Below are 24417 nucleotides of genomic sequence, written 5' to 3' on the forward strand. Positions count from 1 at the left end.
CACACAATGTCACCTGGTCCCTTGCCATCATGAACATAAATGCCTAATGAGAATTCAACACTGTTTTAAGCAATATATATATTGCTGTTTAGAGTAGAAGCCACATACATGAAAGTGATAAATGGTGCAATGCTTGGGGAACACAGTGGCAGAAGAGAGTCATTTCAGATTGGTGCATATCAGGGAAGATTTCCTGAATTTGAGCAAGGTAGCATCCTTAAGGCAGAGGTAGGGTGGGAGGAATAGTAAATGAGGGATGTTCATGGGTATGAGGAGAGTTTGTTGTGATAGCATATATATATATATGTATATATATATATACATATATATATGTATGTGTGTGTGTGTGTGTGTATATATATATATATATATGTTCATTTAATCCTCACAACAACCCAAAGATCTTATGAGCTGTAGACCATCGTTATCCCATTTTATGTACGAGGAGACAGAGGCCCAGGAACAGTAAGCTATTAATAGAGCCAGGATTAGGAGGCAAGCAGTCTGGCTTCAATGTTCTGGACTTTAGAGTTTGTAAAGTATTTTCTTTTGGCTCTTAGGACCTTCACATAGAAGGAAAGAGGATGTCTTATCAACTGGGGCCCAGGGAGGTGCTGTGATTCGCTCAAGGTCATACAGCTAGTAAAAGCTCTGGGGCAACTTTGCTGCCAACTACTAGGCACAGTGTTGGTTTCCTGACCCCTGGTCAGCTTACCACCTACCCAACTCTTCCCTGAGCCAATGGGGGCGCTGTCTGTGTTTCCTATGCCAGGGGGCGGGCAGAGGGGACAAGCGGATTGCTGTCTGACAGTCCGGGCGCTGTCCGCGGTACTGATCCTCCCTTTCGCGCTTGCTCGCCAAGTGACAGACGGGTTCCCCAGGTTTCCCTTCCAGCTCCCCGCCAAAGCCAGCTCCGCGAGTTGGGTGGCCCTCCGGGGTCCTTAGACCCGGCTCCAGGGTTTCCCCTCCCCTCCCCCGACCATGCACCGGCAGCCTCCCTTCCCCCCAGCCCCGCCCACGGCCCCTCCCCGCCAGTCCCAGGTCCCTCCCCACCCTTATCTCTCCCGCCCCCTCAGCTCCCCCCTACGTCTTGTTCGCCAGTTCCGGTCACGTTGCTGGGTGTTTACGCCTGGAGGCCGCCCCGGATCCCCCCTCGGCACCCCGGAGTACCCCTGGAGCTCCGGCCCCGCCGCCCCGCAGCTTCGAGGCAGCTGATGGCGCCGCAGCCAGGGCGGGCGCTGCGGAACCCCGGGAGCAGCTAGCTTGGGGAAGCAGAGCTCCTCCCCCGCCCGGCCGGCAGACCCAGGACTCCCCTGGCCTGTCGCTCCCTCGGGTCCTGAAGGTAGGAGGCCGGTGGGCACGGGGCGGTGGGGAGGGAGCCGAGGTGGCCCCTGTTCGGGAGCAGCGCGGCTTGAGCTCCAGCTCCCCCGGGAGGGCTGGCGTGGGGCTGGGCACCGCAGCGCGCAGGGGGCAGACAGGACCTGCGGGCTGCTGGTAGAAGTTGTCCTCCACCGCCCAGACGTGGGCCCTTCCAGCCCTGGCGGAGAGTCGAGAGCAGCCGAGGTCAGGCCACCGCCACCTCTTGCCACCTCCCAGGACACATATCTTTCTTTCTGCCCGCCTTTCCCTGCCTTCCCTGGTACCTCTCTTCGCCAACCTCCTTAGTCTTATGCCCCCCCCTTCTCTGGGAGTCATATTGGAGGGGTAATCAGGGCAGAACATCAAGACTGAAGGCGGTGGAAGCTCCAGTTTCCCCTACATCCCAGTCTCGTGTTCCTGGATCCACTGCTTTGCTGAGGTTGGGGGTACTGGGATCTTCAGTAGAAGGGGGAACCATAACTTAGGGGTATTGGAAGAGGAGGGCCCTGGAGTGAAGAGGACCACAAGATCCCTAGAGAATGTGCCTCTACCACCAGCCAGCTGACCCCACCTTACGGAGAGTCTCAGATATTTGTCAAAAGCTGACTTCTTGTTCCCAACTCAAATCCACAGGAGAGCCAAGGACTTGGGGACAAGGGGAGTAATTATTCTTTTTTTTTTGGAGTAATTATTTTTTAATACATGCACTTACTTGCCCTGGTGATTGCCAATAACACTCAACTCATTCTCCCTGTTTCCCCAACATTCCTTGTGTTCCTGTTCCATGCAAAAAATTCCTGGAGACAAAGTCTTGCCCTCGGGAAGCTTACTGTTTAGAGTAGAAGCCACACACACAAACACGCATGAAAGTGATAAATGGTGGAATGCTTGGGGAACACAGTGGCAGAAGAGTCATTTCAGATTGGTGCATATCAGGGAAGATTTCCTGAATTTGAGCAAGGTAGCATCCTTAAGGCAGAGGTAGGGTGGGAGGAATAGTAAATGAGGGATGTTCATGGGTATGAGGAGAGTTTGTTGTGAGAGCAGCAAGAGGTAGAATCCACAAGAGGAGAGGATCAAACTGCATGTGTTGGCTGCTTTTAGATAGTAAAGGGTGTTAAAGGCCAGGGTGCGCGCCCAGTGGCATGCTCCTAGTTGCCAGGCACTATCAGTCGTGTATATTGGGCAAACTACTTAACCCCTCTGAGCTTCTGAAGTGGATATCGATGTAGGGCTATTATGAAGATAAATGAGTGGGGTTTTTTTTTGTTTGTTTGTTTGTTTTAGATTTTATTTATTCATTTTTAGAGGAGAGAGAGAGAAGGGTGAAGGAGCAGGAAGCATCAAATCCCATAGTGCCTTGACCAGGCAAGCTCAGGGTTTCGAATTGGCGACCTCAGCGTTCCAGGTCTATGCTTTATCCACTGTGCCACCATAGGTCAGGCAATAAATGAGTAAATATATATTAAAGTGCTAAAAATCGTGCCAACCATTTATTTTTGTTATTATTATATTAATGCCTGTGCAGTGATAATTATTATAAGTATTATTACTTGTGCATCCATGTCTGAGAAAGATTTTTTGAGTTCCTGCTTTCTCTCCTACCCCAGCTCTCAGAGTCAGGGAGTTAAGAGGAATAACAACTAAGAAAAGTAAAGAACATTTTACTTCATTTATTTGTTCATTTATTACCATGACTGGCCTATCTAATATACCTCCCCTGGCAATTGGAATGATAAAAATAAGTTTAACATTCTCCTGGAAACAAGAAGGCATACTTAAAGACTTTTAACAAAATTTGAGTATTGAATGACTGAATAAATATTTTCAGTCCCAGAGAGAAAAGAAATACTACTAAGAATGAAACAGAAACTGGGACAAGAGTAGCAACCAAAGGTGAAAGGTGGTAGACATCGCAAACTCCGTGAAAGCAGAAAACAAGAGGCTTGAGCTCTGGTTCCTCTCCCAGGCACTACATCTGCCTGAGGGATGGGGGCAGCAGGGGCTCAGGGACATTGAGCAGACTAAGGGAGGAGAAGTAGCCACCCAAAGGAAGTGGTTCTCAAACTTTTGGTTAGCAGAAGCCTTTTCTCTAATGAATTTGTCTACACAAGCCCGTCATATAAAAGGGGCAAAAACAGCAAAGCCTCAGAGCCCTGCCCTTTTCCCTAACCCTTCTGGCAATATCTGAGACCACCCTGCAGAACTCTGGGGCTCTGTGGAGCAAGTTCAAAAATCACTGATTGAAATGATGCTGAAGGGCCTTCAGAGCCGAGTGCTCTGATTCTGTATTTTCTGTGGTTCTTCCAATCCAAAGAACTATAAGAAATGGAGAAGGGAGAGGACCACAATTTTCTATTTTTCCCAATCACTTGTAGGAAGATAGCTGGGTAGGAGAGTGGTACCTAGAAGCTCCAAAGAGAGGAGCAGGAAGTGAAGTGTTTGTCAGGGATCAGGAGCTCAGGCCGTAGAGAGTCAGAATTGTGCCAGGATCAGAGGGTTCCTGCATGGATATTTTGTCTATGGTTGGAGATTTGAACACAGAAGGCTCCCCTTACCAACTTTCCAAAAGGCAAAAATATTTTAACTTTCTTTTTTATGAGTTTATTTGAGCCAAACAGATGACATACCAGGGAAGCAAGATCTCAAATGCTCCTATAACTTTCTTTCAGACAGATGAGAGGCATGTCAAAAGTACTTGGAATTAACTCTATAAATTGTGAACCCTGCTGAGCCAGGAATCTCGCATTCAAACCAGCAAGCTTGGGCATCAAACCAGCAACCTTTGGACTCAAGCCAGTGACCTTGGAGTTTCGAATCTGGGTCCTCAGCACCCCAGGTTGACACTCTATCCACTGTGACAGCTCTTTGAAATGAACATTTTTCATCGAGTTGGGAAATTAAAGAAGTAGGAGCATTGGAAGAAGGTGGACAGCCAAAACAATGCAGTTCCTGATGTAGTCGGGACAGTAGACAGAGGTGAAGGACCAAGCTCATTTTAACCTGTGAGGTTGGGTATCTGAGGTTCAGTGTGGGGAGAAGATGGAGCTGATAGTCTTACTCCTTGGCTGCTGCTGCTGGCCTGAACCTTGTCCTCAGACATGAGGTCTGCATTTCTATGTGAAAATCTGACATTTTTCTAGGTTGGGTCTTCCAAAGTACATGTGACTCCCCAGCCACACACACACAGATCTGTGTTGTCCCTGGATCCCCCTTCCCACTCCTCCCACTCTCCTCCAAACAGACCAAATAATAATGTCTAAGAAAGAATATTTGCCGCCTGACCAGATAGTGGTACAATGGGTAGAGCATCGGCCTGGGATGCTGAGGACCCAGATTCAAAACCCAAGGTCGCCGGCTTGCGCATGGCCTCATCAGCTTGAGCATGGGGTCACTGGCTAGAGCGTGGGATCATAGACATGACCCTATGGTCACTGGCTGGAGCCCAAAGGTCACTGTCTTGAAGTCCAAGGTCGCTGGCTTGAGCAAGGGGTCACTCGGTCTGCTGTAGCTCCTGGTCAAGTCACATATGAGAAAGCATTCAATGAACAACTAAGGTGCTGCAACAAAGAATTGATGCTTCTCATCTCTCTCCCTTCCTGTCTGTCTGTACTTCTCTCTGTCTCTGTCTCTCTCACTTAAAAAAAAAGAAAATATTTGACAAGATCTTTTGTGACCCAAATTTCTGCCCTGAGAAGAGCAGCCTGCCTACTTGGAAGCAAATACTCAGATCCTTGTGGGAAGGCATAGAAACAGCTGGTTGGCTCGGTCTATCCCTGTGGCCAGGGTCCAGTCTCCATCCAGGGCTGTGTGGAAAGGGCTTTGACTCTTCTGAAACATTTGCATTTCAGCAGCTGGGAGCAGACATTCTCCCTTCATCATAAGCACAAGCCCACACACCAACCTCCAGTTGCATACACAGCAGACACATAGGTTCAAGAGACACAACCCCCCAAACACACACACATGCATGTCCACATACATGCACTCCTTGAGGCATGGGCACAGGCTCAGACGTACAGATACACAGGCCCACACATCCTGACATAGATAGACAAAAGCACAGATAGAGTAATGCACCAGTTTATTCAACTGCCTGCTTGACATCTATTTCTCCTTGGCTGAGGTCTCTTGAGTTTGTCAAATTTAACATGTCTCGGGCTGGATCTTACCTTCTCGGTAAGACCCTCCACATCAGCTCACCTCGGCTCCACAAATTCACTCACTTGTGCATTCTACAGATATTTACAGAGTATCTCCTATTTGCCAGATTCTGTTCTAGGTACTAGGGAACAAAATAATCCATCTTGTGTTGCCAACAATCTGGCAGGGAAACAGACAACAAACGAAAATGTAATATATGCATGTGGTGATAAATTCATGGAAGAAAAACAATGCCAATTAAGAGAGTGGAGCCCTGGCCAGATAGCTCGATTGTTAGAGCTTCGTCCCAAAGCACAGAGGTTGCCGGTTCGATCTCCAGTCAGGGCACATCGGGAACAGATGTTTCTCTATCCTGATCTTTCCCTCACCCTCCCTAAAATCAATAAAATAAATATTAAAAAAGAGAGAGTAGAGAGTGACAGAGGGGTCTATTTTTTTTTTCATTTTTATTTATTGATTTTAGTGAGAGAGGAAGGGAAAGAGAAGGAGAGACAGGAACATCGATCTGTTCCTTATGTGCCCTGACTGGGATCAAACTAGCAACCTCTGCACTTTAGGATGATGCTCTAACCAAGTGAGCTATCTGGCCAGGGCCAGAGAGTTCTATTTTAAATCAGATAATCAGAGAAGGATCCTCGTTATTTGACATTTGAACAGAGTCCTGAATCAAGAGAGAGATGGGTCATAAGAGCATCTTGGCAAAGGGCATTCCTGGCAGAGGGGACAGCACACACAAGGTCCTTGAAGCAAAGGTGTGCTTGGCATGTTCAGGAAACACCAAGGAGGCCAGAGTGGCTGTAATGGAGCCCACAATGGGAGAATGGTAGGAGATCAGGGTAAACAGAGCCAGGGGTGATTGTGTAGGGTCTAGTGAGAACTTTGGATTTGACTTTAAGTGTGACAGGAAACAATTGGAGGGTTGTGAGTGAGGGAGTGGGTGACCTGATTTGCTAAAAGAACTGTGGCTGCTGCATTTCGAGAAAACAAGGGCAAGAGTGGAAGCGAGAAGCCAGTTAGAAGGCTACTGCAGTGGAACTCCACAGGGATGGTAGTGACCGGGACTAGAGAAACACAGTGTCGCCATTGTGAGAACCAGTTGGGCTTTTTTTTTTTTTTTTTTTTTTTTTAGCGACAGACAGAAAGGGAGAGAGATGAGAAGCATCAACTCATAGTTGTGTCACTTTAGTTGTTCATTGATTGCTTCTCATACGTACCTTGACTGAGGGGCTCCAACTGAGCCAGTGACCCCTAGCTCAAGCCAGATGAGCCAATGCTCAAGCCAGCGACTTTGGGGTTTCAAACCTGGGTCCTTGGCGTCCCAGGTCAATGATGTTCTATCCACTGTGCCACCACCGGTCAAGCGAGAACTGATTGGATTTAGGATGTTTTTTGAAGTTAGAGCCAATGGGATTTGCAGATGGATTGGCTATAGAATACAAAGAAAGGAATAAAATATGACTCCTAATCATTTGTCCTGGGCAACCGAGTGAAGAGACAAATAGCAGTGCTGTTCATCAAGATGGTGAACAGTAGGCGAAAGCAGGTTTGTAGGAGTTGATTACAAGAGTCTAGTACTGGTACTTACAAGTCTGAGGGACTTATTAGACATCCAAATGGGCGTCAGTCGAGTGAGAGTGACAGAGGTAGTCGATTGAGTGTTTGGGGGAGAGTTAGTTAACCAGCCAACATATAAATAGAATTTACAGCCTGACCTGTGGTGGCACAGTGGATAGAGCGTCGACCTGGAATGTTGAAATTGCTGCTTTGAAACCCCGGATTTGCCCAGTCAAGGCACACACGAGAAGTAACTACTGCACGGTGATGCTTCCCGCTCCTCCTCCTTCCTTTCTCTCTCTTCTCTCTCTAAAAATCAATAAATAAAATCTCAAAAACAAAACATTTTAAAAAATAGAATTTACAGCCATGAGATTGGACAAGATCACCTTAGGAGTGATTAGATATGAAAGATGAGGAAGTGGGGAAAATCCAACAAATGTGCCTTCATGCTGGAGTTGCCCAGGCTAGAGCATTGTAAACACCCTGGACATCCTCCTCCCCATCATGACCTAATACAACTATTTTCAACTAGTGTGCTGCAAGAATTTTTTTTTTAATTTTATTCATTCATTTGAGAGATGTGAGAGAAAGCGAGAGAGAAGGGAGATACAAGGGGGGAGGAGCAGGAAGCATCAACTCCCATATGTGCCTTGACCAGGCAAGCCTGGGGTTTTGAACCGGCGACCTCAGTGTTCCAGGTCAAGGCTTTATGCACTGTGCCACCACAGGTCAGGCTGCAAAAATTTTTAAAACATACAATACCTTACCAAAACAATGACTACAGCCAAGACAACAATAGCCGTGTGATGTGAACAAATCAAAATTATATCAATTTTTTTTTTGTAAAATTGACAAAAATATATTTTTTGGTGTGCCACGAGATGAAAAAGGTTGAAAACTGCTGACCTAACCCAATTCGTCCCCATGTCCTGCCAATTCTACCCCCTAAATACACCTGGAACTTCTCTCCATCTCCACCTCCATTATCTGGTCCAGGCGTCCATCATCTCTCACCTGGACCACTGCTGCATTCTCCACACTGATGTCCCCAAGTCCACTTTGCCCCCTCTAATCTGCCCTTCCTAAAGCAACCACAGTGACCTTTTAAAAATGCATAACATGACTTGACCTGTGGTGGCGCAGTGGATAAAGCATTGATCTGGAACACGGAGGTTGCTGGTTCAAGACCCTGGGCTTGGCTGGTCACGGCACATATGGGAGTTGATGCTCCCTGCCTCCCCCCAAATGAATAAATAAAATCTTTTAAAAAGGGGGGGCATTCTCCCGCTGCCTGAAATCTTTTAATAACTTCCTAGTTCACTTAGTGTTAATCCAAAATTTTTAACATAGATAACAAGACCCTGTGTGATCCCTCCCTTGCTAACCTCACTTCCTATAACCCTTCCCCCGTACCTTACACATTAGCCTTCATCAGCAGTTGGCAATGTCAGTGTTTCTCAAAAAGACTATGTGAAGCTCTTAGCACATAGGGCTTGGCACATAGTAAGTGCTCAGTAAATGTCAGCTGTCATTATCCTACCTCTGGGCCTTCACAAATGCTGTTCCTGTTTGGGTTACTTTCCAGTAGTCTTCTAACTCCTGCACCTCCTTCAAATCTGTATTACTTTTCTGTTGCTGCATAGCAAATTACAAACTAAGTAGCTTACAACAACATAAATGTAGCTTCTCACAGTCTCCAAGGATCAGGAGCCTGGCACTTTTTACCTGGGTCTTCTGCTCAGGATCTCACAAGGCTCAAATCAAGACTAGCTGCATCCTCATCTGCGGGCTCAGCTAGTGAGAGATCCACTTCCAAGATCCCTTAGGTCAGGGGTTGGGAACCTTTTTGGCTGAGAGAGCCATGAACGCCACATATTTTAAAATGTAATTCCGTGAGAGCCATACAACGACCTGTGTACCTTACGCGTTATCCAATAAACATTTGGTGTTCCGGAGGACAGCTGTGATTGGCTCCAGCCACCCGCAACCATGAACATGAGCGGTAGGAAGTGAATGGATTGTAATACATGAGAATGTTTTATATTTTTAGCGTTATCTTTTTTCTATTAAAGATTTGTCTGCCAGCCAGATGCTGCCATCAAAAGAGCCACATCTGGCTCACAAGCCATAGGTTCCTGACCCCTGCCTTAGGTTGTTAGTAGAATTTACTTTCTTGTGGGTGTAGGACTGAAGGAAGCGCCATGGTCTTGCTAGCTGTCACCTAGGAACCCTCCACAGTTCCTAGAGGCCTCTTTCAGGTGCTATCACAGCAACGCAGCTTACTTGCCAAGGCCAGCAGCAGAATTCCTCTCAGGCTTCAAATCTCTTCCTTCAAGAAGGGCCCTTTGAACTGGCCTGCCCAGAATAATCTCTCTTTTGATTAACTGAAAAGCAACTGATTGGGGAGACCTTAATTACACCTGCACAATCCCTTCACTTCTGTCATAAACCTAATCACAGGAGTGAAATCTGTCATGTTCACAGTCCCAGCCACACCCAAGGGGAGGGGATAATATAGGAGACTGTGACCACCAGGGACTGGGAATCCTGGGGACCTTCTCAGAATTCTGTCTGCCATGAGGTTCTCGGCCTAAAATCACTTCCTCAAAGAGACTTCCTCTGACCCCAAATCTAAAATAGGTCTCACTTTATATTTTTCCATATTAATTGTAGGTTTCTTTCATGTTACCTACCACAAACTGTAATTGTGAACTTACTTGTATTATTATTTGTGTGATGCATTTTTTGTTTGATTGATTCTCCCCCCTTAGCCCTGTGAGCTCCATGAGAGCAAGGATTTTTTTTCATCAGTGCTGCCTGTCCCCAGCACAGCAGCTAGCAGTAGTCACTCACTGAATGAATGATGAAGAGATGAGCAAATCAAGACAGGGATTAACCTACTCACACATTTAACAGAGATGAGAAGGGATGTAGCATCTGGTCCTGTCATAAGTGCTCTACCCTTTTTTATCTCATTTAATCCTCACTCATACTATTAGTAGCCCCATTTTACAGACAAGGGAAAAAAAAGATTCAGAGAGGTTAACTTTCTTGCCAAAGTCACACAGCAGTTAACTGAAAGACCCAGAATTCAAACCCAAGATTGTCCTCAGTGTAAACATTGGGAAGCTTCTTTGAATTCAGAAGATTTGGTTGGAGAATTGGGTCTGTCACCATTTACCACATGAACTGGCATAAGTCACTTCAGCTCTGAGTCCAAGTCTGTGAAATGGGAGTAGTCTTAGTAAGATAATGTGGATAAAGTTGTTTAAACATAGTAGTAGATGATCAGTAAGTATAACCAGTGATTCTCACAGGTCAAAGGGCCATCCTCTACTGAAATGAAAGGCCTATTTGGTTGGACCAGTGGGTCAGGAGGGTAGGAGGGAAGGGAGCTCAGAAGGAGAAGCCCATGAACGTGAAGGTCTTCAGTGAACCTGCTTGGTGTGACCCTACGAATAAAAATCTGGATTTGCAGAGACATACATAGAAGCCAGACTAGAGGGGACTATTTGCTGAACAGAGCCATCCATCAACTGGCCTCCCACTCCACTGCCCAGGGAATTCCTGGGACAGGAGGGGACAGGTCCTTCAAAAGCTTAGGGAGTCTCTGGCAGAGAAGGCATGAGCTCCAAGTCCTGGGCTCCAGAGCTCTGGGCCTCCACTCCCCTCTGCCTCTGCTCTTCCAGGAAGCTCATCACCACAGAAAAGGCTCATTGCGAAAGGGGTGGGGCCGGAAGAGGGAGAGCTGAAAGGCCAGGCATCATTAGGATTCAGGGATGCAGATCTCCCCTTCCCATCAGTGTCTTAAATTCCACTGTAGATTCACCACATGGGTCTCCTTAGCACTCTCTCCCATCCCTCTCTTAAAAAGTGACTCTTCCACCTGCCTTCAGCCCACAAAGTCAGTGTTAGTAAAACATTCATGAGATCTTCCACCACCATGACATGGATGAGGGCAGAGCCCTGGCTTCAGATTAAGTCAGAAAAATGGAGTTGAACTGGGTAAGGGTGTGCTCAGAACCATCCTGCTGCCTGCCAGGTGATGGTCACCATGAGCTGGAATGGTAGAGCTGGAAGAGACCTCAGATTCTGCTACTGTACAATTCAGTTTGGCCATGAGAAAACCAAGAGTCGAGAGGGAGAGGGCTTGCCCAAAGTCACACAGCTGTTTAAGAAGCAGGCTAGAACCATTTCTCTTTACTGACTTTGCTGCTCCATTGATTTTCCTCTCTGAGAAGTAGAGGAGACCATGGGGCAGGGGAAGGAAGCCACTTCCCTCTGGGCCTCTGGTTCTTCACCAGTTCAATGGGAATAATTATACTTCCCTGTCAACGCCCCCAGTGGTGTATGAGGCTTTGGTGAGTAAATACAGGGGAAATGATCGTAGTAGCAGAATCGTCTACCTGGTGGCAATGAAACCCCAGATTGGAGGAGACTGTGAGGTATCTGAGGTTGGGCAGGGCAGATGGGCCCAGAAGATGTGGGCTCACCTTGTCATCCTCCCCAGGTGAGGCCCAGGCCTGGGTTGCCATGGATATCGTGTCCCTAGAGCATCAGATCCAGAGCGTGCAACGCCACATCAGCTTCCTGAAAAAAGAGCAGATGGCCCTGCTGCGAGACCTGCACCTGGAAATCCTGAGGCTGCAGAAACGATGTTCAGGTGAGGCCAAGAGGGATGGCGGGGGCGGGGGCAGGGGCAGGGGCAACTGTCTGCATCAGAGTCATTGTGTCTGATGGAGTGTCTCTCAAGCTTCACAACAATCCTGCCAGGTGAGTGTACATCACCTGTTTTACTTTTCTTTTCTTTTTTTTTTTTAGCAAGAGAGAGACAGAGATAGACAGACAGGAAGAGAGAGAGATGAGAGAGATGAGAAGCTTCAACTTATAGTTGTGGCCCCTTAGTTGTTCATTGATTGCTTTCTCATATGTTCCTTGACCGGGGGGGAGGGCTCCAGCTGAGCCAGCAACCGCTTGCTCAATCCAGCGACCTTGGGCTCAAGCCAGGAACTGTGGGGTCTTGTCTATGGTCCCACGCTCAAGCTGGCGACCCCGTGCTCAAGCTGGTGAGTTCATGCTCAAGCCAGTGACCTCGGGGTTTCGAACCTGGGTCCTCAGCGTCCCAGGTTGACACTCTGTCCGCTGCACCACCACCACCTGGTCAGACCATCACCAGTTTTTCTAAGTGAGGAAGCTGAGTCTTGGGGAGGTGAGTTTCAGCGCAAAGGGTTCTGGTTGGGTAGCAGAGGGAAACCTGGGCACTGTTCCTGGAAATTTCCTGTCCCTTTCTAATAAGTGTTCATCAAGTACCTCCACGCTCCAAGAAGCCTTCAGTCTAGTTGAGGAGACACATACACACAGGGAGAATGCTAAAGTATACAGAAAATAAAGAGGGAGGACTGATGGGAGTTCATGGGCAGGCTCATGTCCAGTTGAGGCACAGATGATGGAGGAGAGCAGGCATCCAGGCTCTCCAGAGGAGGCAAGCATTTCCACTCGCTCAAGGCTGAGTAAGATTTAGACATGCTGAGGTATTGGGGGATGAGGAAAGCATTCCCAGGGAAAGGAACAGCACGGCAGTGTCCATACATAGGAGACCAAAGCTTAGGAAAAGTTCTATTTGATGCATAAAGCTGAGCATAAAGGAGGCTGGTGAGAAATATGGCTGGAGCTAGATCATGGAAGATCTGACACATACCCGGACAACCAAGAAGTCTGGCCTGTCCTCCTGGGGAGCAGGGAGCCACGTAAGGTTTTTGAGCAGCACCATGCCACATTATGAAAGTCAACCTGGCAGTTGTATGGAAGATGACTTGGTGGGAAAAGGCAGCAAGGAGAGTAAGTAGTGACGGGGCTGATGAAATGGTCCAGAGGAGAGATGAAAGGGGGTGGGCAGGGGAGGACCAGTGGGAAGCAGATGGAAGGAAAGCACTTTGCAACCAACTGGACTTGTGAGCAGGACAGGGGAAGGCAGCAGAGACAAAGTTAAATCCCAGGCCTGACCTTCCTCTTGGATCTCAGGCCTTGCCTGCCTGCCTGCCTGGCCCTCTCGGAGGCCTGGCTCTGGGCCAAGTGCTTACCCAGGCCAAGTCTCCAAGTGCAGGTTGTAGAGCCAGTGATTCACAGAAGGTCTCAGCGGGGACAGCCCAACCTCCTCATTGTGCAAGAAGGTAAACTGAGCCCTCGAGAGAGGAAGAGTCCCACAATATGTTAATAGCAGAACTAGGATTAGAACCCAGATCATCAGATTCTCAGCCCTTTGTGCCTCTAAGCTTTCTGCACATTCTCTCTCCAAGAAGGTCAGACTTCTCTCTCCCTTCTAGCGCCTGCTCATGGGAGGCTGTCTATTCCCTAGGGGGAAACTGAGGCCCAGAGCATTTGAACAACCTGCCTGGCTTCTCACTTTGGCAGGAAGAACCAGTCCTCCTGACCCTCAGCCCCCACAGCCTCCTCCCACTCCGTGTGCAGGTTCAGCTGACACGGTCCAAGGCCAGGCTCCCTGAGATCTCCCCACAAAGCCTGCGTGGCAGCAGAGTCAACCCCGTACTGACTCACCCCTTCCCGATGCCACTGTTTCATTGCAATAATATTATAGGAAAATTGAGATGAGCAAACCCTAATGTTAGGCCAGCTGAAGGAGGGCCTGATGAGCTTTATAAGAAGTTTATGCATTTGCAAAACAGACAGGCTGAGACTCTAGTGGCATCACAGAGAGATGCAGGAAGGGGGCGTCTGATATAGGGGTTGCTGCAGGCATCTGCTGGCATGGGGTTGGATATACCTGGACATGCTCAGATTAGCATATCCTGCTTTGTGGCCTTGGTCACAGTCTGTCTCTCCCTTTCCCAACTCTCAGGCACCTCCCGATGGCCTTGTCCCAAGGACACTTCCCAGAACCTTCCCAGGGTGGGGGGGAGTTGCTTAAGGGGAGGGGGAGGTTGGGTGAGGGAGATGCTTAATGAAGAAGTTGCCCTAGTGGGAGGCTGGGTGAGGGGAATTAGAGTTTAAAGGGGCTTTGAGTTTAAAGGAGCCCTGAACCCAAACCTAACACCTAAGTTTCTATAGCTCCTCCTCTAATTTCTTTTTGTTTTGCCCTAATTCTTTTTTTTAAGGGAGAAAAGGGGAGATAGACAGGTTCCTACATGCACCCCAACTGGGATCCACCTGGCAACCCCCATCTGGGGCCTGAGGCCAATGCTCGGACCAACCGAGCCACTGGCTGTGAGAGGGGAAGAGACAGAGAAGGGGGAGAGGGAGGGGAAGAGAAGCAGATGGTCACTTGTCTTGTGTGCCCTGACCTGGGATCGAAGCCGGGACGTCTGCATGCCGAGCCAATGCTCTATCCATTGAACAAACCGACCAGGGACTGTTTTGCCCTAATTCTAAAGACCTGGATCCTTTGTAAGGCCAGTGGCCGTGGCCATGCAGGTTCACATTGGATTTGGGCAGACGGTAAAGGAACTGTGGAGCCAGAAAATTGTGGCCCATTCCATTTATTAGAGCAGGGGTCCCCAAACTACGGCCCGCGGGCCGTATGCGGCCCCCTGAGGCCATTTATCCGGCCCCCCGCTGCACTTCCGGAAGGGGCACCTCTTTCATTGGTGGTCAGTGAGAGGAGCAATTCCCATTGAAATACTGGTCAGTTTGTTAATTTAAATTTACTTGTTCTTTATTTTAAATATTGTATTTGTTCCCGTTTTGTTTTTTTATTTTAAAATAAGATATGTGCAATGTGCATAGGGATTTGTTCATAGTTTTTTTTTATAGTCCAGTCCTCCAATGGTCTGAGGGACAGTGAACTGGCCCCCTGTGTAAAAAGTTTGGGGACCCCTGTATTAGAGTCTCTAACAGTGGAGGAGCAAGCAGGCAGGGAGAGTCACTTCCCTCTCTCAGAGCTGATGAGCAAACAGGCTGGGTTGAGGGGACCTTTTCTCCTGCAAACAAAAAAATGGCCCCTCCCAATGGCAGCGGGCAATGCATAATCTAAAGTCTGTGCCCTGAGGGCAAGCACCTGCAGCCTTTACATAGACTACACAAACATGGTGCTGCCCTGTGCTCATGCATCAATTTGGTAAAGTACAAGCGAGCAAGTCTAACACTCTTGTTTGCCCAACATCCTTCTACTCAGGACACAGACCAGGATCCGAAGAAAGTATGATAGGCAGGAACAGAGGACCTTGGCCCCAACACCCTTCTCAGATGTGTATGGGCTTGCAGCCGCTAGGTTATTGATTTACGATATAAAAACCAGCCACTCTTGGGGCTGAAATAACTGAATAAGACCCTCCCTCCAAGGGGTGGGGGAGTGAGGAGAAGAGAGCAGAACAAGAGAGATTATTGTTTTTGTTTGTTTTTTTGTGACAGAGACAGAGAGAGACTGAAGAAGGGACAGACAGGAAGGGAAAGAGATGAGAAGCATCAATTCTTTGTTGCGACACCTTAATTTCTCATTGATTGCTTTCTCATATGTGCCTTGGGGGTGGGGGGTGGGGGCTACAGCAGACCGAGTGATTCCTTGCTCTAGCCAGAGACCTTGGTCTCAAGCTGGTGAGCCCGCGCTCAAGCTGGCAACCTCTGCGTTTCAAACCTGGGTCCTCCAGGTCCCTGTCCGACGCTCTATCCACTAAGCCACCACCACCGCCTGGTCAGGCCTGTTTTGTTTTTTAAGGAGATTCAAGAGGAAGCCAGAGGCTGCACAGGGGTGGGAGAGAGGAGGGGCCAAGGGGCAGGGGGCTGGGAGAGCCTGCCAAAAAGAGGTCAAGACTCGGAATGAAGGGCTGGAGAGGTTCTGGGAGCCAGGTTAGGTGGATGACCACAAGGACTGTCCCCGTGTTTCAGCACTGGCTCAGCCCTGGACTGAACCCCTGTTTCTTTCTCGCATTTATTCTCAACAACAGCCCTATGTAAGGCAGCAGCAAGTTTGTCCCAATTTTGCAGATGAGAAAACTGAGGCTTAGAGAGGCACTGTCACTGGTCCAAGGTCACAGTGTATCTGACCTCACAGCGTGCTCATCTAAACTGAGGGAATTCGCACTGAAAGATGAACAGGGAGTTTTGATGGATGGATGAGTAGGGCCCAGCTGAGATTCATTTTCCCTCCCCCAACTCCTGTGGTTAAGGGCCAAGGAGAAACCAGTCCACAGGGAGTTAGTAGCAGAGCCAAAGTCCCTGGGCTACATACCTGAACCTACTCCAGGTTACCTTGAGCTGCAATGCAGGACCTCGGAGGAGAGGTCAAGTTGGCCCCAGGAATCCCTGTGGGTGGAGGCATCAGAGTCCTCCCGGGGGGCCCCCAGTAGATGGTTCAGGCTCAGGTCACAGCAAAAGCCCAGTCACCCCATCTCTCTGTCTCCTAGCAACAGCTGGCCTCCCCTGGGGAGGCACCTCCAGCAAAGTCCCTGGTGTCTAGAAGAGCTGGGTGAGAGCGGAGAGTAGGAGCAGGCAGAGGACCCCCAGACTGCCTCTGTAGGTGCCATCGCAGTGGCGGTCCCAGAGATGCGTTACCTTCTCCTACCCCCAGGCTCACACCTTCTCCCTCTGGGCACCCGGGTACACAAAGGCACTCCTGAGTAGGTCCCCTCACGCAGGCAGCTGTGGCTCCCAGTTTCCCCAACTACTTTTGCTCCTTTCCTGGCTACTGGTGGAGTTGGAGGAGTAGGGGTAAGGCCAGAAAAATGATCAAACTAAGCTGGCTGAGGGTTAGAGCTTTCTGGGCTGTAAGGAATGGGGCTGGGAAGACAGACAGGCAGAGAGGTGTCCCTGGGCTGCAAATGCCCGGGAGGAAACTGCTTCTGCACTAGCGCCCTTGGCGGGTTCTTTGCCAGTCCCGCCCCTCAGCACCAAGCCACAGACAGTGCCAAGAGCCCTGCAGGCTTTTCATCACCAGGTGGCGCTGTCCTCCTTGGAGCCCCCAATCCCCTCCACTTGAAGCAAGGTAAACCGGCTGGGAAAGGGGCAGGGCTGAAGTTCAAAAAATAACATTGACACAGCAGTCAGTACTGGTTGTGAAAATAGTGAAATGCACGTGTCCTATTGGTAAATAGCCACTACCCTGAGTTCCCCTCCAGTGACCCCAAGCAGCCCAGGACATTCCAGCCTTCCTAGATCCACCAACTAATCACTAAAGGGTCTGTGCCCCGTGAAGTGGGGGGTCGGGGATGGGGGGGGTCCTTCAGACCAACTCTGATTGGTTGGCATGTTAAATATGTGTACATCTCTGCTGGGAAGGAGCAAATACTCGCCCAGCCCTGAAAGCAAGCCAGGATCCTTACTCCCACCACGGGTTGAACTAACACTCAAATCTAAGCCACAAAGCTTGTGCTGGAAAAATGTCTGGGCTTAGAATTAGGCAGATTAGGCTCAGGATGCGCCTTGGCACCTGTCTTCATCTCTCCCCCATGCTGGGCTGTAGTAAAATGGGTATGGGGGTGATCTGGATGGTTTTAAGGATCTTTATTGCCACTTTTACTAAGCCATAATTCCCTGATCACACACACACACAACTGCCTTTTTTCTCTTCCCTCAGAACTGACCCATGACCTGGAGATGAGAGAGGCCCAATCTCACCAGCAAGGTAAGAGGAGGGTGATTGGTTGGGAAGTACCATGGTAGCCCAACATGTCACCTTTCCCCACCAGTTAGTAGGACCCCAGACTTGGGGACAGCCACTGCTCAGCTTCTTGAGCATAGTGCCGGATGTCAGCCCCCTGCCCAGTCAGGTGTATGACCTTGTACAGTGAACAGCCTGCACCACCATCCGTAGTGCCCTATACCCATGTTCCTGGAGAAAATAGGAAGATGGAAGCAGATAGGAGATGGTGTGCAGAAGGTCCACCTGGCTAAGCTTAGTCCTCTCTCTGACTTACCTCCCCAATCCTTCCTGTCCTTGCACAAGTGATTCCCACCACTAGTGTCCATATCCTCCAAGATGCAACACGATGACAACATGGGGTCCTTGATTTCAAGGAACTTAGCCTAGAAGGGAAAAGAGATACATGTATATTAGCAAATCCTTCATGTTACAAAAGCATAACTTCTTGCCAATGTAACAATTCCACTAAAAGATATTATTTACAGATTATTACTTCACCCGTAAAATGGCAGGTGAGGTAGGAGATAGTCTTCAGTGGGTACAGAGTTTCAGTTCTGCAATATAAAAGTGTTCTAGCAAGCTGTTGCACAACATTGTGAGTATACTTAATGCTACCAAACTGTACACTTAAAAATTGATAAGATGCTAAAACTTTTTCTTTTTTTCTTTTTAAAGGCCAAGGTTTTTTTTTTTCCTAAAGATTTTATTCATTTTAGAGAGGAGAGAGAGAGAGAAGGGGGGAGGAGCAGGAAGCATCGACCAGGATGGTAAATTTTATGTTATTATTTTTACCAGAAATAAAACTTTTTTATTTTTTAAAGTTATAAAGAATTTTATTGATTGCTTTTAAGCTTTTTTTTTAAATTTATTCATTTTAGAGAGGAGAGAGAGAGAGAGAGAGAGAGAGAAGGGGGGAGGAGCAGGAAGCATCAACTCCTCCCATATGTACCTTGACCAGGCAAGCCCAAGGTTTCGAACCAGCGACCTCAGTGTTCCAGGTCAACGCTTTATCCACTGCGCCACCATAGGTCAGGCTATTGATTGCTTTTAGAGAGAGAGAAACATTGATTTGTTGTTCCACTTATTTATGCATTTACTAGTTGATTCTTGTGCCCTGACTAGGGATTGAACCTGCAACCTTGGAGTATCAGGAGGACACTCTAACCAACTGAGCTACCCAGGCAGGGCCAAAAATAGTCTTTCTGAGCCAGGAGAGATTTAAGAATGGACTCTCTGTCATGTTGTGCTGCTTATCGATTAAGAGCTATATGAGGCCTGACCTGTGGTGGCGCAGTGGATAAAGCGTCGACCTGGAAATGCTGAGGTCGCCGGTTCGAAACCCTGGGCCTGCCTGGTCAAGGCACATATGGGAGTTGATGCTTCCAGCTCCTCCCCCCTTCTCTCTCTCTGTCTCTCTCTCCTCTGTCTCTCTCCTCTCTAAAAATGAATAAATAAAATAAAATTAAAAATAAATAAATAAATAAAAGAGCTATATGACCAAGAGTTAGGGGTGGGAAAGATGGAAATTTAAGGAAAAATGTTAGGAACCCTTCAAATTGCTTTGGGTGGCCTGACCTGTGGTGGCACAGTGGATAAAGTGTTGACCTGGAATGCTGAGGTCACCGGTTCAAAACCCTGGGCTTGCCTGATCAAGGTACATATGGGAGTCGAGACTTCCTGCTCCTCCCCCCTCCTCTCTCTCCCCTCTCTGAAATGAATAAATAAAATATTTTTTTTTAATTGCTTTGGGTTGCCTGACCTGGGGTGGCGCAGTGGATAAAGCGTCAACCTGGAAATGCTGAGGTCGCTGGCTCAAAACCCTGGGCTTGCCTGGTCAAGGCACATATGGGAGTTGATGCTTCCAGCTCCTCCCCCCTTCTCTCTCTCTGTCTCTTTCTCTCCTCTCTAAAATGAATAAATAAAATTTTAAAAATTAAAATTGCTTTGGGTGTGTGTGCATAAAGATCTAAATACTTATAGGCTTGAAGAAATTCTGCCCGCCTCTTTAGCAACTACGGGCAACCTCTTGGCGCTTAGGTAGTTGGAGGCAGTAAAGACAGTTCTGTGACAACAGCAGCTTTCATCCTACCTGCTATACTTACTCTGAAAAGGCTGTTGGGGTCATCTGGACTCAAGGCTCTGCCCCAGTGTCCTGGGTTTTATCTTCTCTCTCAGTGGGCTTGAGAGCTCTTTGTCCTCTGTGAAAATCACTAAGTGCTTTTCATATCCATCCAGAGTCACCTTTTACCTACTTTTTGTCATGTTTCAAGTACCTATGTCTCTACCCTCACTCACATGTGCCAATCCCAGGATACTGTTCCTGCTGAAATGGAGCTAATAATCCAGGAAGCAGGGGTCCTCAACTCTGAGGGTCCATTTAAATCAACTGGGAAGGGCCCTGGCTGGTTTGCTCAGTGGTAGAACATCAGCCTGGTGTGTGGAAGTCCTGGATTTGATTCCTAGTCAGAGCACACAGGAAAAGTGACCATCTGCTTCTTTCATTTTCCTCCTCCCTTTTCTCTCTTATTCTCTCTTCTCCTCCCTCAGCCATGGCTCAATTAATTCAAGCATGTTGGCCCTAGGCACTGAGGATGGCTCCATAAAGCCTCCACCTCAGGCACTAACAATGACTCAGTTGCAAGCATGTACCCGATGGGCAGAGAGTGCACCAGCCCCAGAAGGGGTTCCCAGGTGAATCCCGGTTGAGGCATATGCAGGAGTCTTTTTATCTCCCCTCCTCACACTTAAAAAAAAATCAACAGGAAAGATTCAAGCAGTGCCAGTTCCCAGGTTCAATCCCAGAGAATTGGATCCAGCTATTCTTCAGTAGGGCCTGGGAAACTTTTAGAGCTCTCTGGACGGTTCCAGTGTAGTATCTCGGGTTGAAACCCAGTGCAGCCCTGGCCAGTGGCTCAGCAGAGTGTTGGCCTGGCATATGGACATCTTCAGTTTGATTCTGGGTCAGGGCACACATTACACAGGACAAGCGACCATCTGCTTCTCCCCCTACTCCCTCTCCCACTTCTCTTCCTCTTCCACTCCCACAGCCAGTGGTTCAAGTGTGGCCCCAGGTGCTGAGGATGGTTCTCTGGGAGCTGCAACAGCCTCAGACACTTAAAATAGCTCGGTAATGGAGCATCGGCAGGGTGGATCCTGGTGGGGGCACGTGCGGGAGTCTGTCTATATCCCCTCCTCTCATCCCCGCCCCCCCAAATAAAGAAACCCAGTGCAGTGGACAAAGACAAACAACAAACAGGTAAAGAAAAAATTATAAAATGTTTTAAACTCTTTCTCTGTGAAACAAGGTTCTGGCACACTGACTCCCCTTTCCTACCCATATTTCCAGTCCTTCCCATCCCTTGCTTTGGCATGTCTCTCCTTCCTTTGTCCCAAACACCTTCCTTTCCTGGCTTCACTACTTAACTACTGTCCATCCTTCAGATTCCAGCCCAAGTCGCTCTTCTGCTGAGAAGCCTTCCCTGACTAGGTCACATTCTCCTGTTAGTCAATGGCATTGGCACATGTGAATCTCACCTTTATTTGTCATTATATCCTATACTCTATACATCTCCCACTATGCTTGCTATAACTTCATTAAGAATGTGTTCTTATGCTCAACCTGTGGTGGCACAGTGGGTAAAACATTGACCTGGAATGCTGAGGTTGCCGGTTCAAAACCCCGGGCTTGCATAGTCAAGGCACATATGGGAGTTGATGCTTTCTGCTCCTCCCCCCTTCTCTCTCTCTCTCTCTCTCTCTCTCTCTCTCTGACTCCTCTTTCTAAAATTAATTTAAAAATCTAAAAAAAAAAAAAAAAAAAGAATGTGTTCTTGCCTGACCAGGCAGTGGCACAGTGGATGGAGCGTCAGACTGGGATGCAGAGGACCTAGGATCAAGACCCCGACGTCACCCACTTGAGCGCGGGGTCAGTGGCTTGAGCGTGGGATCATAGACATGACCCTATGGTCACTGGCTTGAGCCCAAAAGTTGCTGGCATGAGGCCAAGGTCGCTGGCTTGAGCAAGGGGTCATTTGGTCTGTAGCCCCCCCCATCAAGGCATATATGAGAAAGCAATCAATGAACAACTAAGAAGAAAAAAGAGCCGCAACGAAGAATTGATGCTTCTCATCTTTCTCCCTTCCTGTCTGTCTGTCTCTATCTGTACCTCTCTCTGTCTCTGTCACACACACACACACACACACACACACACACACACACACAGAATGTATTCTTATCCACCATAGCCTCAATGCCACAGAGTAAGGGCTCAACAAATATTTGTGGGGCAAATAAACGGTCAGGGAAAGTTTTGCATTTAAGCTGAAACCTCAAGAATTAGAGGCGAGGCCTAACCTGTGGTGGCGCAGTGGTAAAGCGTGGGTCTGGAATGTTGAGGTAACCGGTTCAAAACCTGGGGCTTGCCCGGTCAAGGCGCATACCAGAAGCAACTACTATAAGTTGATGCTTCCTGCTCCTCACTGCCTTCTCTCTCTCCCCTCTCTCTAAAATCAATAAATAAAATCTAAAAGAAAGAAAAAGAGGCGAGGGCAAGCAAAGGATAGGATAGGTGCAAAGGCCCCGAGGAAGAAAAAGGAAGGCCGATGTGGCCGTGGGGAGCGAGGGGCAGTACGTGCAGCTAGGGGGTCGCAGAGCTTTGTTAGGAGGAGGGGTGAACTGTCTGTCCCATCACCTCTCCTCTCTATTTCCCCTTTCCAGAGGCGGCGTCCCAGGAGCTGGAGAGCAAGTGCCGTGCGCTGGAGTCGCAGCTGGCGGCGCGGACGGCGGCCAACTCCGAGCTGCGGCGGGAGGTGGAGCAACGCGAGGCGCTGGTGTCCGCGCTGCGCTGCAGCCTGCGGGCGGAGGAGCGCCGCTTCCTGGAGCAGCTGCGTCGCCGCAGCCACCGCGCCACCGTGCTCGGTACCGAGCTGCAGAAGCACACGGAGGCGGCCGCATACCTCTCCTGCCAGCTGCACGCGGCGCGCCAGAGACTGCAGGCGCCGCGCCCGGGCTCCGGCGCGGCTGCAGAGCCTCGGCTCCGCCGGCGCGCACAGCGGGCCCGGCGCCCGCCCGCTGCGGAGGCCGCCGCCAAGGGCCCCGGCCGGGACTGGGCCGCGTGGGACGGTGCACCCTGCTCCTTGGGCGACGCCGACCCCATGCCCGACCCCGCGCTCTTCCTCTACGCCCGGAGGCCTCCGCAGTCCAGCGGCCGCAGCCCGCGCCAGCCACCTCCCCTGGAGCCTCCGGACCAAGCCGACCCGCCGGTGGCCCTCAGTCCGCCCGGTGCGCCTGGTGCCCCGGAGTAGGCACGGGGCTGGCTGGCGGTGGGGAGTGGGGGAAGCTGGGCCCGGCCGAGGAACGCAGCCCGGGGCTTGCAGTCAAGTCCCGGGGGGGGGGGGGGGGGGACAGAAGAAGCTGTCCCTCGTCCAGGGAGGGGGTCGAGGCGGCCCCGGCTCCTCGATCCCTTCCAACCGCCCCTGCCTTTTTTCTATTTCCCAACGTAACGTTTCCGAAGCTTCGAGCTCTCTCCTCCCGCGAAGGAACTCCTCCGCCGGGGTTCCGCGAGTGCACCTTTTTTTGCACAGGACTCGCAATACTGATCCTTATCTGGTCCCCACCCTGCAACTGGGAGGGGAGGGGGCGGGGGTCACCCTGTCCCAGGATAGCTGACAATCGTTTGGCGGGAGGGGGAAGGCCGGGCCAACCTATGGAAAGGAACCAGAGTGGCACTTACCACCCCTAAGCTTCCCAGCTCTACCCATCCCCGTCCCCGGCGGCCTCCCCCAGCCACACGCGGCTGCCTTTCCCCCCAAGCCTAGGAGAGGCTCGGGTTCTGGGGCTAGAGGCTGGACCTTTTCCTCGGCGCCGTTTCTCCTCTCCCTCCCCCGCTGATAGGTCCTTACTGGTGAGCACCTAACACTTTAGATTCTGAAGAAGACACCTCCTCCCAGAGCCCCTGGGGGGGGGGGGGGGAGTACGGCCTGATGGAAGTTTGAACTTCTGGAAGGTAGCACCCATAGACCTTTAGAGAGGATTACAGGTGGGCTTGATGGCAGAGCCTAGTCCAGAGCTGTCCCCAACACAGTTCCTCCACAGATTGCCAGCTGAGGGATTTAGACTGGGAGCTGTGCTGGGGAAATGAGGGACACTCAGGCCTATGGAGGGACAGACACTGCCTTCAGGGGGTAGCTGGGAACTTGAAGATGCCCTGGGAGTTTTCCTAGTCCTGTTTATTGGTGCTAATTTTGCCCAGCTTTCTAATTAGCTGGGTGCACCCAGAGGCTAGAAGAAGGGCCCCACTTCTTGGAAGTGGCAGTTGATAGAGGTTTGAGTTAGCTGAGGAGGAAGTCCCCAGCCTGCCCCCCCCAAGGATGCCCCCAATGCTATCTGACCTGACACTAGTGGGGTGCTCAGAGCCTTTCTGTCCAAGTTGGGGAGTAGCAAAATGGAAAGATGAGGGCCCCACCTGCTAACTGCCTTTCTCCCCTGCTCCACTGTCATGACCAAAGGCAATTTCCAGCCCAGCTGGTGGCCCTCGTCCCAAGCCTAGTCTAGAAAGACAAACCCTAAGAGCCCCCCAACCCCCGCAAGCCATCCTTCCTCTCTTGGTCCAGGTCCTGCATCAAGTCCTAAGTGCCTGTGAGGTCTTCCAGGGACTGTAGAGGGATGACATGCGGCTGGCAGAGGCCTTTACCTTACTCACAAACCCCATCCTGGCAGGTCCCGAAACTGGCTGCGGCCAAGTATTC

General features: G+C 49.7%; 1 protein-coding gene across 1 annotated transcript; it reads left to right on the forward strand.

Annotated features, from left to right (window-relative positions):
• The first annotated feature begins 1153 nt into the window (after positions 1-1153).
• Positions 1154-22974, forward strand: CCDC92B (coiled-coil domain containing 92B). Its single transcript, XM_066263007.1, has 4 exons — positions 1154-1342; positions 11591-11743; positions 17606-17653; positions 22388-22974. The coding sequence occupies exons 2-4, from the start codon at positions 11614-11616 to the stop codon at positions 22972-22974; spliced, it is 765 nt and encodes a 254-aa protein (XP_066119104.1). The 5' UTR covers positions 1154-1342; positions 11591-11613.
• The last annotated feature ends 1443 nt before the right edge of the window (positions 22975-24417 follow it).

Source organism: Saccopteryx bilineata, chromosome 2 (genome assembly GCF_036850765.1).
Source record: "Saccopteryx bilineata isolate mSacBil1 chromosome 2, mSacBil1_pri_phased_curated, whole genome shotgun sequence".
NCBI lineage: Eukaryota > Metazoa > Chordata > Mammalia > Chiroptera > Emballonuridae > Saccopteryx > Saccopteryx bilineata.